Source organism: Leptonychotes weddellii, chromosome 5 (assembly GCF_054177405.1).
Source record: "Leptonychotes weddellii isolate Sample4059 chromosome 5, ASM5417740v2, whole genome shotgun sequence".
Lineage (NCBI taxonomy): Eukaryota > Metazoa > Chordata > Mammalia > Carnivora > Phocidae > Leptonychotes > Leptonychotes weddellii.
Genome location: NC_138373.1, coordinates 72,295,840 through 72,312,901, shown reverse-complemented (window position 1 = coordinate 72,312,901; position 17,062 = coordinate 72,295,840). Strand labels below are relative to the sequence as shown.

Below are 17,062 nucleotides of genomic sequence, written 5' to 3'. Positions count from 1 at the left end.
CCGAACTCACCCGTTCACTCCGACCTTCACCATCGTGTCTCGGGGACGCGGCTGCGGAGAGAGGAAGGCGAGCATTAGAGCGCGGGGGCGGGCGGCGGCTGCAGTGCGGCCGCTGCCCTCCCCTCCCCCCAGGCCTCCATTCCCACCCCGCGCTCGGGCACGTCCGTCCTCCCACCCCTGCAATGCGGAGGTCCGGCCGGGCACGCCCGACCCGCGGCCACGCAGCCCAACCCGGGTCCGCGAGCACCCCGGGCCCCCTTCGGAGCCGTGCCCGGGCCTCTCGCGGCTCCCCTCCGTCTGGTTTGGCTGGGCTTTACCTGGCACTGTACCAGAAGATGCGGCTACCTGTCGAACGGGGAGGAGCAGAGAGCGCCAGCGGAGGCTGCAGTCTCAATTTATAGCGCCGGGGCGGGGCGGGAGGGGGCGTGGGGGCGCGGGCCCCGCCTCCCGCCGGCTCGCCCAGTCGGGGCCCAAGGGCGCGGAGGCCCTGAGCTACGTGCGCCCGTAAAGCCGCGAGTAGCCGGGCCCGATTTTTTTTTTGACCCGCCTGCTGCTTCCCGTGTGCACGCACCGAGCGTGTGGGCTAGGGACGGAGTGGGGGAGGGGACTGAGACCAGCCCAGGGGAGGAGGTGATCGCTAACGGCACTCGTGGGCATCCTGTGGCCATGCAGGGACTGTGGACCCCAGGACCGGGCTCCTGGTGACAACGGAAAGCCTCCGGGAGCCAGGGCCATTAAAATTGCTGCACAGATGAAACGGGAGGACTTTGGGAGCTGGTGGGAGGGGGAATTGGAGCCGGAGCCGGGACCCCTCGCGGTTGCACGCGTCCACCCCCATCCCCTTTCTTTCAGAGGCCGAGAGGCGGGAAGGCTGAGGAACTTCTCCTCAAGGCACTTTGGTAGTGGCGGAGGAACTGCAGAGGAAAAGGCCCGGGAGGGGTCCGCCCGCCTCCTGCCGGGCTCTGCCCAGCCCCCACTTCCCCCTCTCCAGGCCCTGGCTCCTGGCCTCCCTGGGCCGGGGGCCTGGGCTGGCACTGGGCAGTGGGGGCCTGGAGAGGAAGGAGGCTCGGGAGGTGGCTGGGGGGTGGGGGGAGGTTTCTGCACTGAAGGTCACGCTGTCCTGCAAGCTCGGGCAGCCCGGAGAGCTGATAATTGGGGCGGACAAACCAGGCCCTGTGTGCACCAGCTGCACCAGCTGCTCTCCCCCAGGCGGGGCTTGGCCGCAGGGGGAGGACGCAAGGCCGGAGGCCTCCCACAGAGTCGCTGATGGGAGACCTGAGTGCTGTGCCGCCCAGGCCGGGAGACAGTGCCCCTTTCACCGTCCCCACCCCGGCCAGAGAGCGGGACGTGAGGGCGGAAGTCCCTCCCCATCCTGGGACGTGCCGGCCAGCCCCAGAGCCAGGGACTCCCCTTCCTTGCCTGCGCGCCCCGGGGATGTTGGGGGCAGGGTGAGGAGTCCAGAAGAGGGAAAGAATTAGGAGGTCTTGGGCACGTAGTGGGAACCGGCCCCCAGCCCCACGCGAGGTAGAAGGAGGGATCCTTTCTCCTCCAACAGTCCGGAGCCCCAGCTGCGCAGGTTTTGCCCGCTGAGGATGGAAGGGCTCCGTTCAGAACGCTTGAGCCGAGAACGAGGGTTTAGAAGGGGGTGGGGTGGAATGGACATGGCCCATCAGCAGGTGCGGGGGGCTGGGGATCCAGGGGCCTCTTTGCTGGCCCAGCGTAACCTGAGATCAGCCCCCTTTTCTAGCTGAAGAGCCTGTGCTAAGTTTAGCCCGCCTGGTGATAACCTTTGCTTAAAAGGCAGAGAACGCGCTCTCCCGCACCCGGACTCCCAGCCCCCAGTCCCTGCCCTTTCTGGGACTGCCCTCCCTCCTTGGGGCCCCAGAGCCAAATCTATGTCTGCCTGCCAGCCATGTGCATGGTTGGTTCCCAGGCTTTTCACGAACCCCAAGAGCAGGGCCAGAGGGCACCTAATGGTGATGGGAGGTGGGAAGCGTCACAAGCAATGGGCTGGAGCCTGGGGTAGGGACTCAGCTGCTAACCGTTCCATTCCTGCTCAGGCTCAACCAGGACCATTAACCCTTTTCCTTAGAAGCCCCTCCATGCTCCCACACTACCTAGAATGTGTGGCTGAGCTCCCATCTTCGCTTTTGCCACATGCATGTCCTTTCTCATTAGTGTCTTCTGCCAAAAAGGGAGCTCAGTGCCCATGGAGCATTACGGATGCAGCCTGCCGTCGTCATGACAGCAAAGGCACCAGTGTGTTCATGAGAGCACGCTCGCTGCCTCCTGGTCCAGGTGACTCAGCAGAGCAGACTTGGGGAGCTGAGGGGGTGGGCAGGCTAAAGCAGTGCCTGCGTGAGGTGCTGACTTCCCACAGACCCCGTACAGTCAAGCGATGCCTTGGTAGGCAGACGGTCTCCACAGATGGTGGAGGGGACCTGATCTTCCATCAGTCTGGTGGTCACCTGTCCCAGAGTCGGGCTCCGGGAGCACAAATGGGGGAGGGGAGCACAGAGACTAGACCCTGGTCTAGAGAGGGGTTTCTCCACCTCAGCACCACAGATTGACGCTTTGGGCTCAATCATTCTGTTGTGGAGTCTGTCTTCTGCATGATACCGTATCTAGCAACATCCCTGGTCTCTCCCCACTAGATGCTGATAGACAGCATCCCTCCCACGTAGGTTGTGATGGCAAAAAATCTCTAGGTATTGCCAAATGTCTCCTGGAAGGCAAAACCGCCCCCAGGTGGAGCGCGCTGATCCGGAGACTAAACACTACGTGCTTCGCCACCCACCGAGGAGCAGTCCTGTCACTTGTGCAGTGTGGGGAGGTCGAGAAGGGGAAGATGAGGCACCAAGGGAGAATGGAGCTTATCAGATCTTGAGATAGGCCCCAGGACATTGGGGCTCCTCTTTCAATCCTCTCCCTTTCTCCTGCATCTGGGCCAATGTGAAAGATGAAACAGACAAGCCTAGGAAAAACGTCTAAAAGTATATAAAAACATTTATTCACTAGGAAACAAGGAGACTGGCAGACATATATTCCAGTGAAAGCAGCTCAATTCAGTTCAGTTGGGCTAGTTTAAGAGAGACGCTTTACATTATAAAGACCACTGTATATTAAAAAGACAAGAAGACAGGCAAACAAGTATTTTACAAGAGCAATGGGACTTCTAGGTCACACCACAAGACACCCTGCACAGCAGGGACGGAAACAGGCAACATGACCTCTCAGGGCCTGTGCCTTCGAGGAGGTGCTCGGCGGATGGGTGTGGTCTTCTTGGGTGTCTCATCTTCTGTCATCTCTGCTGAAAGCTCTACTCAGAGGATTGGAGGAATGAGAAAAAGCTGAGTCACAAAGATGGTGAAAAGTAGATCTCAGGCAACAAATGGGACGGCCCCAGACCATGCAGCACAAACAAAACCCAAACTGTGCGGGGAAGACACCTCAGGGGAGGGGGTGGAGACAATCTACACAGCAGGACCCCAGCAGAACCGGCCTCACCCCCGAAAATACGCCCCCTCTGGACCAAGGCCGGGAGGGAGCATCATACCTTCCTCGCTGGACTCATCACTCGAGAAGATGATTCTGGGTTTCTTTTTTGAAACTCGCTGTTGAGTGTTTCGATGCCGATGGGCAGTACGGCGGGGCTCGGGGGTGACAAAGTCACCGTCTGATGAGGCTGCAGAAGCCAGATGCTGGTGCCGCTTAGAGACTAGAAGAGGCAGAGACACGAGTCCCCAAAAAAGGAACCTCTGAGAGGAGGGCCGGATCTCTCACCTGTGGCTCACCCGTGGGGCTGCCTCACATACCAGTGGACGGTTTCTTGGCTGATGGGGCTCTCTGGCTACCCCCTTGGCCAACCTCAAGGTCTTCTACTGCATCCAACCCTCTGGTGTGGCAGACCCGAAGCTTCTGTTCAAATTCATCTATTATAGCCTGGAAGGGAAGAAGAGATGAAGAGCAGGCCTGGAAACACAGTTACTTCTATGATGAAAAAGAAACAAGTCCATGAAAAAACATGGTGAAAACTTAAATGTAGATCACCGAGAGAGGGGTACATACTGCATGACTGCAAGTATAGGATGTTCTGGAAAAGGCAAAACCGTGGCGACAGCAAAACAAATCAGTGGTTGCCAGGGGTTGGGGGGACAGAGAGTCAGTGGGGGAGCACAGAGGACTTCTTTGGCAGTGAAACTGCACCATATGATACTAGAATGATGGACACAGGGCATTATATACTTGTCCAAACCCACAAAATGCACACCAAGAGCGACCTATGGACTTTGGGTGATAATGATGTGTCAACACAGGTTCATCGATTGTAGCAAATGTGCCACTTTGGGGGGGGATGCTGATCGTGGGGAAGGCTGGACATGTGTGGGGGCAGGGGGCAATGGAAGAAGTCTATACCTTCCACTCAATTTTGCTTTTGAACCTAAAACTGCTCTAAAAAATAAAGTTTATTTTAAAAAAGAGAAAAAGAAACAAAGAAACAGGAACTGGAGACAGAAAGAGCTGGTCTCAGGTGGTGCTGGTGACTTGGCTGCAGGGCAGTCTGGGGCAGCAGGCTCACCTTGCCCTCGGGCTTGGCTCCACGCCGCAGCTTGCCCACGACCGACAAAAAAGCACTAAAGACGGACTCATCTGACAGTTTATCCCCAAAGCAGTCAAAGTTGTCCAGCATCTTGCGGAGGCCTCGCTCTGTGAGGGCCAGCTGTGACACACAGTAGGCCAGGTCCCGGTACTGCCGCTCGGTCCTGCAGACGGCAAGGGCCTCGTGAGGAGTCGCTGGGCGGAGAGGCAAAGGCCTGTCCTTCCTCGGCCGGCTCCCACAGCCTCAGGACCGCCCCAGGGGGACGGCAGCCTACCGAGCAGTGCGGAAGCGCGGGCACAGCTTCTCCACCAGGCTCTCGGTTTGCTTGTCCTTGGTGATGTAGGAGAGGAGCTGCCTGAGGGAGGGGAGATGTGGGCGTGTGAGCTCCCAGGGGCAGCCATCCCTCCCCCAGCACCAGCCCTCTGTCACCCTCCTGGCCATTCCTCCTGCCCTCTTCCTGTGCCCTCAGAAAAAGGTCCACCCCACCCCCGGAGAAACGTTCACCAGGAATGGGAATTTATAACAAAAGCAGCTGCCGGGTGGTGAGGACCACTATGTGCCTACCACCATGTTAGAAACGTGATCGTGCTGAATCCTCAAGAACTAAGGGGCAAGTATCCTAGGCCTCATTTCCTAGAGGAGGAACAGGCACAGAGAGGATAAGTCATCGCTCAAGGCCATATAGCTAAAAAGTAGCAGAGCTAGAATTCAAACACAGGTTTGTCTGATTCCTAAGCATGTGCTACATGAAAAATGTGCTCCCAGGCCCAGGGAACCGTACTTCATGATGGTGTGGAAAGGTTCTTCCTCCACCCCTCCCTCGGGGTCTGACAGGCGGCTGATGATATCTGGAAGGAGGTTATAGATCGCATTGCCCTGGGGGAGAGAGAGAGAGAGAGTCACGTTAGAGGGACGGTGGTGTGCCTGCCCCTCAGCAGCGAGCCCTCAGCTGCCTGGCTGCCTCTCACCTTGTGGGAAAGCTCATTGAAGAAGTTCTTGGCCAGGGCAGCGATCTGAGGCACGGGGTCGATGAGCAGCACGGCCATCTCGCTCACCTGCCCCTTCACCTTCACCATGTCCTTTAGAATCAGGTGGGTCATCACCAGCCCCGCTGTTCTCCGAACTTGCTGAGCTGGGTCCCGGAGCCTGGGAATGAAATCTTAAGTCACTGGGACCAACGCTGGCAAGGAAAGGCCCTCAGCAGGAATCTATTACCCCTTCTTCTTTTTTTTTCTTTTAAGTAAACTCTGCCCCCAACGTGGGGCTCGAACTCATGACCCCAAGATCAAGAGTCTTATGCTCTACTGATTGAGCCAGTCAGGTGCCCCTCTAGTACCCCTTCTTAACGTGACATCCTTGAAGCAGTTAGAAAATGGATTGGGGGAAGAGGCCAAGCTTGTAGCCAAGGCTTTGGATAGAGGCGCCAATCCCTTTGGGGCCATATTTAGCCAGGGCCTGTACAGGTCAAGTATCAAGCAGATGTTCGGGGTAATGCTAAAGACCAAACACAGTTTTAGTGATTTTTATACTGGCCGAACTGCAGCCTCCCAGAGCTGGTGAGGCCTGCTAAAGTGTCATGAGAGGGATGCCTGGGTGGCTCAGTTGTAAAGCGTCTGCCTTCGGCTCAGGTCATGATCCTAGGGTCTTGGGATCGAGTCCCGCATCAGGCTCCCTGCTCGGCGGGGAGCCTGCTTCTCCTTCTCCCTCTCCCTCTGCCTGCCGCTCCCTCGGCTTGTGCTCTCTGTCAAATAAATAAAACCTTAAAAAAAAAAAATAAAAAAAAACAGAAGTGTCATGAGGGCTCTCTTACCGAGCATACAGATGAGGTGTCCAGGGGTCCACCAGGTTGGGGAAGCGGATGGCCAGATCCCCAGTAGCAATCATGAGGTTAGACCGGACAATGGGGAGTGAGGACTTTTCCAGCATGGTGAACAGCAAACGAAGCTGGGAGTCACAGAAACTGGCACTAGGGGGCCAGGAGAGGACCATCAGGGAGACCGTCGATCCCCATCCTCTCAGAGCCGGCGCTCCTGCCCCCAGGACCTACCTGATCATGCAGAACTTGCCCAGGGCAAGTGAAGCTGCCGCAGAGAGCTCCGGGTTGCTGTAGAGGCCAGGGCTGTTGCAGACTTTGAGCAGAAGTGGAACGAAGGCAGCCAGGACCTGTGTGCCTGTCAGCAGAACGGCGCTCGGTTTGGGACGGGCTATGTCGGCCGGGGAGCAGGCCCCTCAGCCAGCCTTACCATCTAACAGCTCCTGCTCGCAGATGCCGCGGATAAGTTCCGCCTCCGTGTCATCGGCGGCTGCGCCCACCAGCCCCATCTCCTCCTCCATGGCGGTCTCAGAGCTGGCGTTCTGGTGGGGAAGAAACCAGGCGTCACGGCTCATCCGGGACAGTGTTTCTGGCTGCAGCCTACCTTTCATTTTGTAGGACTGCATCTGGGGAAAGCCCGGTACTGCACAACTCCTCCTACAACTGCCAAATGTGTCTGTGGAGAGGGAGGGCTCCTGAATTCCAGAGGAAAAGAACTAGGTCTCTGTAGTGTTGTTTTCACGTTGCCAAATCTGAATTGGCAAATTCAAAATTGAACAAATGGCATTTATATTCAAGTTGCCAAAGCATATGCCTCCACCTCGGAACCCATCCTCAGGGAAGCAGGCCGTTTCCTGTATACAGTCAACAGACGGATCACGTGGACAGTGGTTCAAGGTCACAAAAGTCAGACCTTATTCCACTGCTGCAAGGCTCTGTGTCTAACTGGTTTGCAAGACATCACTGCCTCTAGTGGAGAACACAATGTCCCCATCAGGTGGCAGGCCCAGTGACCAAGGCTGATGGGAAGGGGGGGTGGGGGTGTGCTCGTCCTCATAAGCAGCGCCTCTGGGGGCCAGCCTGAGGTCCCTAACTCAGTGCCCTGTGTTTCCCTAAAACCTTCCTTCCTGGGTGATGGTGAACGGACTGCTCCATCTTTGTTCTCACTAATCTTTCCCAGAGTAGTAAAAGTAAGGAGCAGAGCCTCTTCCTCATTTTATTTAACGGTAGGAAAGCAGGGATCCCCAGGAGGAAATGTGAATGACCCCAGGCCATGAAACAAAGCTGGGCAAGGCTTGGGACACAAACCCAAATGCCCAGGCACTTCATTAACCTTCTCCTTTAGGTCCTTAGTCTTCTGCTCCTGTTCTTCCCGAAGAACGCGGCGCCGACAGAGCTCTCCACTCACTGCCTGTTCCAAATGCACCAGCTGCTGCAGGGCCACGTCTCCAGCCAAGGACAGCAGGTTCATCAGCAGGAAAGTGGGGAGCATGGGGGTGTCCTCTGGAGAAGGGGAGAGGGAAAGCAGGGAGAAAAAGACAAAATCAGGTTTCACAGAGCCCTGCACCCTGTTCTGAAGGCTCTTCTTGCTCACGGGCCATATGCAAAGCAGCGAAGAAGAGGTGGGGGCGGGGAGATGGCGGTAGCGACTGGCCCGATCTGAGTGACAAAAGTGACAGAGGGTGGTCTGGGGGCGGGTCAGGGGCTGCTGTACGAAGCCGTGTTGGCAGCGGCTTCTGGCCCGACAAGGAAAGCAGTAGAATCTGGCTGCCTGCCCACTGGGGACCCTCTGCCCACTCACTTGGGCCCTCCTGGGTGCTGCTCTTCTCTCCCAGCTTCTCCAGGGCCTGTTTCGCACAGCCCTGCAATATCTGGGCACAGATCACCTCGGGGCCCTCTGCCAGCTGGTAAATGAGGGCCACCGCCACCTCCTTGAATGGGATCCAGAGTGGGTCTGGGTGCACGAAGCCTGCAGAGGGGAAGGGAGAAGTTACCCACTGCAGAGAAAGGACTCAATTCTGCCCAAGGCCCTTGTGCTAGCTCACCTTTTGTGATCACCTCCCGCAGTCGCTCAAAGAGCCTGTGTTCCTGAGGCAGCCGGAAGGGGGGGTGACGTTTGCTCAGAGAAGGCTGTCGAGAACAGCAAAGACAAAACGTGGGTATGTGTTGAGAGTGGATAAGAGGACCCCCCACTTTCCTTGGTTTGGAGACCCCCACATACCTTTCTCCTGTCAGAGAGATTGGCAATGGCATGGCACACCTGCTGGGCCAGCCTGTAGTCCTGTGGAAACTTCTCGTCCAGCCCTATGCTCACCAGTGTGTCTAAGTTGCTTCCCACAATTTCTGGTTTTCCTCTAGGGGAAGGAAGCCACAGAGTTAGAGCCAGTCAGGAACAGCACTCTGTAGGGGATAATGCCAAGTGGAGTAGGCAATGGCACTCAGTGCAAGGCTTTCTGGGAGCCCTGGAGCGCTCCAGGAGAGGCTCTAACACGGCTGGCCTTCAGAATCCCTCTTGCTGGCCTGAATCCCATTATTTCTGCTGGGCTGGGCGGGGGGAGGGTGGTGGGGGCTGGTACTTGCACTATTTTATTTTTACTTTTCATTGAGGTAGGCAACTCATGTACAGCTGCCGGGCCTGACTGCCGGTGCCAAAGGGAAGGGAACTTTCTCAGAGCCCTCCCTTCCCCTCTTGTCCCTACTGCCTGTCTGGACCTGAGCCTCACCGCGCCATCATCCCCAGAAGCATGACCGAGGAACAGCGCTCCAGAGGAGAGCAGGGGACCTTCTCGGTTGCCCGCTCCCACAGCACCTGGGTCACTGCTGGCTTCAGGTCATCCTTCTGCACAAATTCACAGAGCTGAAGAGAAAAGAAAAAGGGCTCAGGCCAGAAAATAATGATTCGCCCGGTCCTTGGTCCACTTCTCTGAAAAGAACACGGAGAACCCGAAGTGGGTAAAAGCAATACTTAGGCCCGGCAAAGGAAGAAGCAGGCTCGAATCGTGAAGTTGGGGTTTGGGGAGGTATTTCCATCTCTGTCACTTTTCCACCCACATGGCCTCAAAACTACATTGGTTAAGACGACATAATGACATAACCTTGTTCAGTTCTGTGTGGAACCGTGGTTCTGACCACATTTGAGAGATTTCTAATAGGTCTTATTACTGTTACCACAACTCAACATGTCTGAGACAGAAGGCTCCATCCTTCCTTGCCTCCTCATTTTGCCCAGAGTACCAACATTCTTAGTCACATATACTTAGAACTTCACTGTCAACTAATTTTTTCTCACGTAGTCTTACCTATTCTTCCTTTGTTTTTTAAAAAGATTTCATTTATTTATTTGAGAGAGAGAGAGAAAGTGTGTGTGTGGCAGTGGGACAGGGAGAAGCAGACTCCCTGCTGAGCAGGGAGCCCGATGCGGGGCTCAATCCCAGGACCCCGGGATCATGACCCGAGCCAAACGAAGGCAGATGCCCAACCAACTGAGCCACCCAGGCGCACCCCCCAGTCTTCCTTTAAACTCCATCTTCCATTAAGTGCAGTTCCATAGCTTTTCCTCCCACCCCGTCCAGCCCTGACACTGCACACTTACAGCAGCCTCCTCTCCACCAACCTGTGTGTTTGTGTTGGACTAGTCTCCCAAACACCTACTTCATCATGCCACACCTCTGCTCATCCTGTAGAAATAGCTCTTCTTTGCCTACGGTAGGGGCTCCGGACCAGGAGCTAGCCCACAAGACTTCAGGCCAGTGGCCGCCAGCAGGCTCTTCTTTCCCCCAGCAAGGAGAGACAGGCGGCCGGCATCACGCTCCACCTAGTGGAGGCCGGTGGTCAGGACCACCTCCACCTTCGGGCCCCACAGTCCAAAGGCTACACAAGCAAATCCGCCTAAATGAAATGCTGGCGAACAAGGGGAAAGTCCAGGACGTGTGAAAGGCCTTCAGGGACCTTTACAATCCAGTTCCAACTGACACTCCCACTTTATTAGCTTTTCCAGGTAACAATTGCCAGCCCGAATATGATCTTCATTCCGCAACTCTCTGTGCTCTTTCTTGGCTTTCCATCTACGTCCTTCTCTCCTTTCTCCGATTCTCTATATCACACTTATCAAGACCCTGCTTAAGTCCTACCACCTACCTCACACTGTTCTCTTTCCCACTTGGGACTCGTCAGAGTAACACAGAAGTTAAGAGTATGTCGTCCAGAGCTCTTACTGCAAGTCTCTCCGGCGAACCAGCTGTAATTAGCCAAGTTCCTCAACCTCTCAGTGCCTCAGACTTCTCACTGTAAAATGTGCACTAACAGTATCAGCAACAGGGCTGTGTGAGAATCACACAGGTTCGGCCAAGCCAACTGCTGAGAATAGCGCCTGGCATATTAGAAGTACTGCTGTGTTACCATTGTTGCTACAAACGTTACCTGTGCCACTTTTCCTGGCACTAACTGCCCGCGTGCTACACCGTCCCGGGTTTTATGTTTGGCTATACCCACCACACTGTTGATTCCTTTTAAGTTGGGAACTTGAAAACAATCTTACACTTTGCGGTGCTGAGTAAGTTGCTGAACACACCATAACCACTCACCAATACTTGTTGAGTGAATAAAGAAAGTAGAAGTAAGGGGGCACCTGGCTGGCTCTGCTGGAGGAATGTGTGATACTTGATCTTGGGGTTGTGAGTTTGAGCCCCATGCTAGGTGTAGAGATTACTTGAATAAATAAATAAGTTTAAAAAAAGAAAGGAAGGAAGGAAGGAAGAAAGAAAGTAGAAGAAAGGAGACTTACGATTTCCTCCAGACACTGGATGGTCCCAACTGAGGCATCTACTAGTAGCAAAGAGAGATTCTGAATCAAAGCCTGGGCCTTGGCTCTGTGGGAAGAGCAGAGAGCAGAGGTCATTAAAAACTGGTAAGTTCGAACCCGGCACACAGGTTATTAGGGCTATCTGACCACAGCGTCGGATAACTATGTAGGATGGGCTTGACTGGAAGTCCAGCCCCACCCTGAGCCCCATTACAGATCTACAGGCCTCTGGATTCGGAACTCCTCTAGAAGGATGCCCCCGGCCCCGCCAGACATCCCATGAGCTGACCTCAGAAAAGTTGACCTCACATATACCTGGCGGAGTCCCCTTTGGGGTTGAGGTAAAGTTGGCGGTAGGCATTAAGCACAGCTTCCCGGACGCCAGGATCCTTAGACCAGATGAGAGGCAGCATGCGGCGCACCCCGACCAGGGCCTGAGGTACCCCAAATTGGAACACCATCACAAAGAATTCAATCACCTCCTGTACGACTGAGAGGACAGACACAAATGTCACCCATCTGCTTGGCAAAATTCCCCAGTACTAGAAGTGGCAGCTCTCCTCATTCTCCCCGAGAATGTCAACTCCCAGATGGCCCTATCGTGAAATACTGTGTGTGTTAAAATGCGCATGCTCCATGGGGCTATACATAGCCAACAGAAATAAAGAATCCCTGCCTTTTGAAGGAGCAGATAGTCATCAATAACATATGGACGAGACTGGTGTTTCCAGCCCAAAGACCCAGGCCTTACAGAGAGGGACGCTGGCATACCTGTCGTTGTATTTTCATACATCATCTTGCTGATGATGCTAACGGCCTCTGTAATCTTCAAAGAGAACCTATAGGCATCCTGCAGATACTGCACCAGCATCTCCTGCTTCACCAGTTCATCGTTCTCCCGGGGTTTCCCAGGCTCGGACACACTGGGCTTGTCTTTACAGTCCGTCTGTTCTGGGCCCATGTTCCCTGCCGGCCCCTGGGTATTCTCCTGTGTGGAAGCTGCTGGGCCTAGGAGTTAGAGAATTACAGGACGGTTACTGCTCGAGGGCATATGGGGTAATCCAACAGCTGTAACATCCCTGGATATTTGTTTCCACAGTGGGAAGGTATACATTTATTTTATCTTTTTAAAGATTTTATTTATTTGACAGAGAGAGACAGCGAGAGAGGGAACACAAGCAGGGGGAGTGGGAGAGGGAGAAGCAGGCTTCCCGCTGAGCAGGGAGCCCGATGCAGGGCTCGACCCCAGGACCCTGGGATCATGACCTGAGCCGAAGGCAGACGCCCAACGACTGAGCCACCCAGGCGTCCCAAAGGTATACATTTAGAATCTACGCTAAAACATCTTGGTTCATTTCTCAATAAAGATTTCTAAAGTCCTCTACGGTTTTGGAAACATCCTTTCACAGCGTATGACTATCAATCTCAGGCCCTTGGGCTGCTTCCATTCCGGAGCAGAGCCACTACAAACTCTCCTCTGGATTTCTTCAGCTCTGGGTTCTGTTAGCCAGGTCAGCATCTGGCATAAAGTCCATGGCCCATATATACTAGCTGAAATGTTTTGTTTGCTAACTGAAAAAGGAAAAGGAATTACCTTTGAAGACAGTCTCCAGGAGATTCAGGAACCTGGTCTCCTCTGACTGCTCTGAGTCCATGTGACTGAAAGGCTCAGACTCCTGGAAGTGGCCTATGGCTTCTCGAGCAACAAGGATGGCCTGCCTGGAAGAACATCCATTTGTTACCAACTCGGGACCCACAAGAGCATCACTGCAGCCTTCTGTCACGGAGCCTACCTCATGGTTCCATCGAGAAGCTAGACCTACTGCCCCAAAGAAAAGGAACACTTCTCATGCTTACAAAGCTGAGAAGCACCTACTAAGGGTACAGTAGAGCTCAAAACACTTTTCCCATTTCTCAAGTGACAAGGCTTTACTATATAGTCTTCAAGAAACTCAAATAAGGCTTTTCAAATTTTAAAGGTCACCAACCTACTTATACCAAACATCTGCTTAAAAACTTTGCTAAGTCAAAGTTTGGAAAAAATAAGTGTTCAATAACTGGTTAATTTATGGTACATCCATACAATGGGATTCCGTGTAGCCATAAAAAATAATGAGGCAGCTATTTATGCATAAATATTAAAAACACAACGATACATGATTCAGTGAAAAAAAGCAAGGTGGTAGACCAGCAGGTAGAAAATTCTATCACCTGCGTAAGAAGGCGAAGAGAAAAACATACGTTTGACTACATGTCTGTGTCATCTCTAGAAGAATGTGCAATAAACTCAGAATGTTGCTTCCCTGTGGAAAGGAGAACTAAGTGGCTGGGAAATAGGGTTGGAAGGGACTTTACAATACGTGTCCTTTTTGTAATTTTAAATTTTGTACCATGTGAATGTACTAATTTCTTTTTTAATGATTTTATTTTTAAGTAATCTCTACACCCAATGTGGAGCTCGAACTCATGACCCTGAGATCAAGAGTCGCACGCTCCACCCACTGAGCCACCCAGGTGCCCCTCATCAATTTCTTATTTTACAAATAATGAAACTGAGGCCCAAGAAGTTTAAGCAACTTACTTGAAACTACAGAACTAGAATTATACTTATAGGCTCTTTTCTTTGAATGGACAGCTTTTGCATATTTAATTATAATATTATTTACAGTTAGTTGTTTGCGAAGTTTCTTTAAACATTTCTAAAAGTAGAAATGCATGCTTAATTGTGGACTATGCCTTTGGCATAAATCTGGTGTTCAGGCCATTACTACAATGAAAACATCTACCATCACCTGGTGGCAGCATACCCTAAGTACAGTTCATCTTAAAGAAACACTGTTCCTCAAAAGTTAATTCTAAACATAAAAAGGTCATTAGAGAATCTTTCACATACTTGTAACTAGCCTTGGCAAGCAACTGATGGATGCGTGTTTTCACATCTTCAATGGTCTCTGTATTAGCAATTGCCTCAGGAATCTCCTCTTCTTCCTGGGGAAGCTTTAGCAGCTGTTGCAGAGTACACTTCAACTCTGGCAGCATGGCTTCCCACTCCTCCTCTGGGTCCAGCGCTGCAGCTGAATGAGAAAGTCTTAGACTCCTTCCTTGGACTTTCTGACGGCAGGGAGCAGGAGGTCGGGTGAGGAATCCTACGCAGGAACTACTTACAAGGAGCTGCAGCTCGTCTCTGGGCCCTCATCTCTTGTAATTTCTGGGTTTCCTTCTGCAGTGGTCCAGCGAGGTCAGTGTCACTAAGCTGCCAAGGTCAAATGAGTTGCAGGGTCACTAGTTACAGAATTTGATCCCTGTTTCCATCTAATTCCTTCTCTTTTGGGTAGATCGAGCTTACTTACCTTGCAGGAAAAGGGATTATTGGCAAGGAAGCTGGCCAGTAGCTGAATGGCATTTTTACATACTAGCACCGACTTGTCTGCCAGACGTCCCACTGCTAGGGCCACCACTGCTTGGAAACGTGTCAAGGGGAGAGCCTGTGTGGGGGAGGGAGAGAAGGAGGGGCTCACATCCCACATCATCCATTCTGCTCAAGATGATCTTGAAGTACACGCTACATGAGCTACCCACTCATTCTAAAGAAACTTTTCTATGAGATATAAAACAGTTTCTCTTTGTAGTGGTTAAGATACAGTGTAATCCTTAAATGGAGCCAGGCATTCTTGTCCTTGGTAGAGGAAGACCTTTATTACTGCCAGTAACAATCTGAATCCTGGACTCTTCTGTGGAACACTGGATTCCTTTTTTGTTTGGCCTGTACACAGAGTACTGTATGTCTATGCCATGCAGGTTATTCACCTTCTGCTGGACGATTCGGGTAAAGAGCTGCAAAACACGGCTCCGCACAAAGGAGTTGACGTCATGGCCATGGGCTTGCAAGGTGTCCAAGAACTGGTCTCTGGTGTCTCGGGCTGCTCCTCCCAGTTGATCACCATTCAGCACCTGCAGGACCATCTCTGCCATAGCTGCCAGCACAGCATTGCGCATCATGTAATTCTAAGGGAGAGAACCAGAGCTGGTCTGAGGGCTCCGCACTCCAATCCTAACTCGCCTTCCCCAAACTCTTGAGCCTGTCGAGGCACAAGTGACAAGGCCTTAAGTTAAGGGTAAGCTTGTTTCACTAAGACTTTTTCTGGTCAGCTGCTTACGTATTCACCCCTGAGGCCACTGGAAGGGGCCTTGTCTGCTCAGAGGAGAACACAGGGACAAAATAAACAACAGCCCCAAACAATTTTTCCCCATAAGGCTCATCACATCTATACACATTTGAAAAGCATTCATTTCTACCTTTCATCGGAGGCCTCAAAGCCTTTGATCCTTACTAATAAAACACCCTCTTCCCCCCACTCCCCATCTCACATTTTACTGACAAAAAATGAGACACGGAGAAGCACAAGTAAGCCCTAGGGTGCCAAGCAAGTCCACTGCAGAATCTGGTGAATAAGGATTGGGGTTTTGCCAGGCCAGGAGCCAGAGAATGGGGTCTTGCACAAGAAGTTAAAGTAGATTAGATGACTGAGTAGACTGTCTTTGTCCTTGACATTCACCCAGAAGTGCCCTGCATCAATCTGGAAGGCAGCCAGGCAGAAAGAATTGAGAGGTGGCATTGTTTGGAGTGCAGGCGAGCCAGGTGGTAGGAAGAATGGAAGGGGCTTCATCCCGAGGAATGGAAGGGACTCAGAATCACAGCTGACTGACTCGCACGAGACTTAAGGTGAAGAATTGCCAGCCCCCCCATCAGACCTGGATAAAACCAACTGATACTGAAATGGGGATTAATAAATGGCTCTTCAGTCAATGAAATTTATCTGCTTCTCTGTAGGAAGAAACTGCCACCGAGTTATGCTTAGATAACCTGACTTCATGGGAAAGCCATCTTCTTGTTATAAGAAACAGCCTTTAGCAATGGACTTAAAGTCCCCAGAAGAACCTGAGATCCCCAGGGGACCACGTACCTCTCCATCCAGATGATCCAGCAAAATGCACATGCTGGACATCAGGATGGCTGGGATGCGTTCTGCTAGTTCTGTCAGGAAGGCTGCAAAGCCTTTTGCACCTGCAGGGTCCCGACTCAGCTCCTGGGGACACTTCTGCCCAATCTCTCTATGCAGGGAAGAAAACACAGCCACAGCAAGATAATTCAGTTCCTAGTAAGGAAAGGTAAGACTGCTATCTCATATCTGAAGAAATCTACTGTGCACAGAGAATGTACTTCCAGTCTTTCTGTATCTTCCCCCTGAGGGAGAGGAGAATCAGAAACTTAGAGAAGAGTCACCTTACAATCTCCCCCACTATGCTCTTCATTCCATAATCAGTTGCCCACTGGCTCACAGCTGCCACCAGTACGGGGGCCAGGTGTTCAAAGTGCTGCAGCATCTGGATGATCTTCACAGTGGCACCTGTGGACGTGCTAACGGTGAGAAGTTATAGGCAAAACGGAAAACGTGGGGCAAAGCAGAGGGCTAACTTACTGAGCATATGGTTATAACGTGTCAAGGCGACACCAAGCAGGCGCGTGACGGCCTCCCGGGTGGGGCGGTTCTTCTGGTGACTAATGGTGGGGTTCTCCAGGAGGCGGTAGCAGCAGCCAGTAACCAAACTGAGAAGGAAGAGAGGGAGATGATGAAGTCAGCTGTGTGGATGCCATTCTATCGGGGCCCTGCCTCATTCATTCTCCCTCTCCTGCCCCCAAGGTCAGGGGCTTCTAGCTTTCGTCATTCTATTTTTTCAAAAGATTTTATTTAGTTATTTGAAAATAAGAGCGAGACAGCGAGCATGAGTGGAGGGAAGGGTCAGAGGGAGAGGGAGAAGCAGACTCGTCTCTGAGCAGGGAGCCCGA

General features: G+C 52.7%; 1 protein-coding gene across 6 annotated transcripts in view; it reads right to left on the bottom strand.

Moving 5' to 3' along the window:
• Positions 1-2,988: 2,988 nt before the first annotated feature.
• NCAPD2 (non-SMC condensin I complex subunit D2) overlaps positions 2,989-17,062 on the bottom strand; it is a 28,340-nt gene continuing 14,266 nt past the window's right edge. For all 6 annotated transcript variants that reach the window (XM_081821085.1, XM_081821088.1, XM_081821082.1 and 3 more), the window contains 26 exons: positions 16,695-16,822; positions 16,499-16,622; positions 16,179-16,326; positions 15,022-15,219; positions 14,565-14,699; positions 14,380-14,467; positions 14,108-14,288; positions 12,809-12,933; positions 11,986-12,222; positions 11,530-11,704; positions 11,197-11,281; positions 9,137-9,270; positions 8,635-8,767; positions 8,459-8,543; positions 8,215-8,382; positions 7,747-7,916; positions 6,844-6,955; positions 6,648-6,771; positions 6,411-6,566; positions 5,569-5,746; positions 5,382-5,476; positions 4,875-4,955; positions 4,580-4,763; positions 3,816-3,942; positions 3,557-3,718; positions 2,989-3,319 (listed from right to left, as the gene is read on the bottom strand). In XM_081821085.1, the coding sequence (XP_081677211.1) occupies positions 3,234-3,319; positions 3,557-3,718; positions 3,816-3,942; positions 4,580-4,763; positions 4,875-4,955; positions 5,382-5,476; positions 5,569-5,746; positions 6,411-6,566; positions 6,648-6,771; positions 6,844-6,955; positions 7,747-7,916; positions 8,215-8,382; positions 8,459-8,543; positions 8,635-8,767; positions 9,137-9,270; positions 11,197-11,281; positions 11,530-11,704; positions 11,986-12,222; positions 12,809-12,933; positions 14,108-14,288; positions 14,380-14,467; positions 14,565-14,699; positions 15,022-15,219; positions 16,179-16,326; positions 16,499-16,622; positions 16,695-16,822 (3,619 nt within the window). In that variant the 3' untranslated portion in view covers positions 2,989-3,233. The remainder of the gene's footprint in view (positions 3,320-3,556; positions 3,719-3,815; positions 3,943-4,579; positions 4,764-4,874; positions 4,956-5,381; positions 5,477-5,568; positions 5,747-6,410; positions 6,567-6,647; positions 6,772-6,843; positions 6,956-7,746; positions 7,917-8,214; positions 8,383-8,458; positions 8,544-8,634; positions 8,768-9,136; positions 9,271-11,196; positions 11,282-11,529; positions 11,705-11,985; positions 12,223-12,808; positions 12,934-14,107; positions 14,289-14,379; positions 14,468-14,564; positions 14,700-15,021; positions 15,220-16,178; positions 16,327-16,498; positions 16,623-16,694; positions 16,823-17,062) is intronic.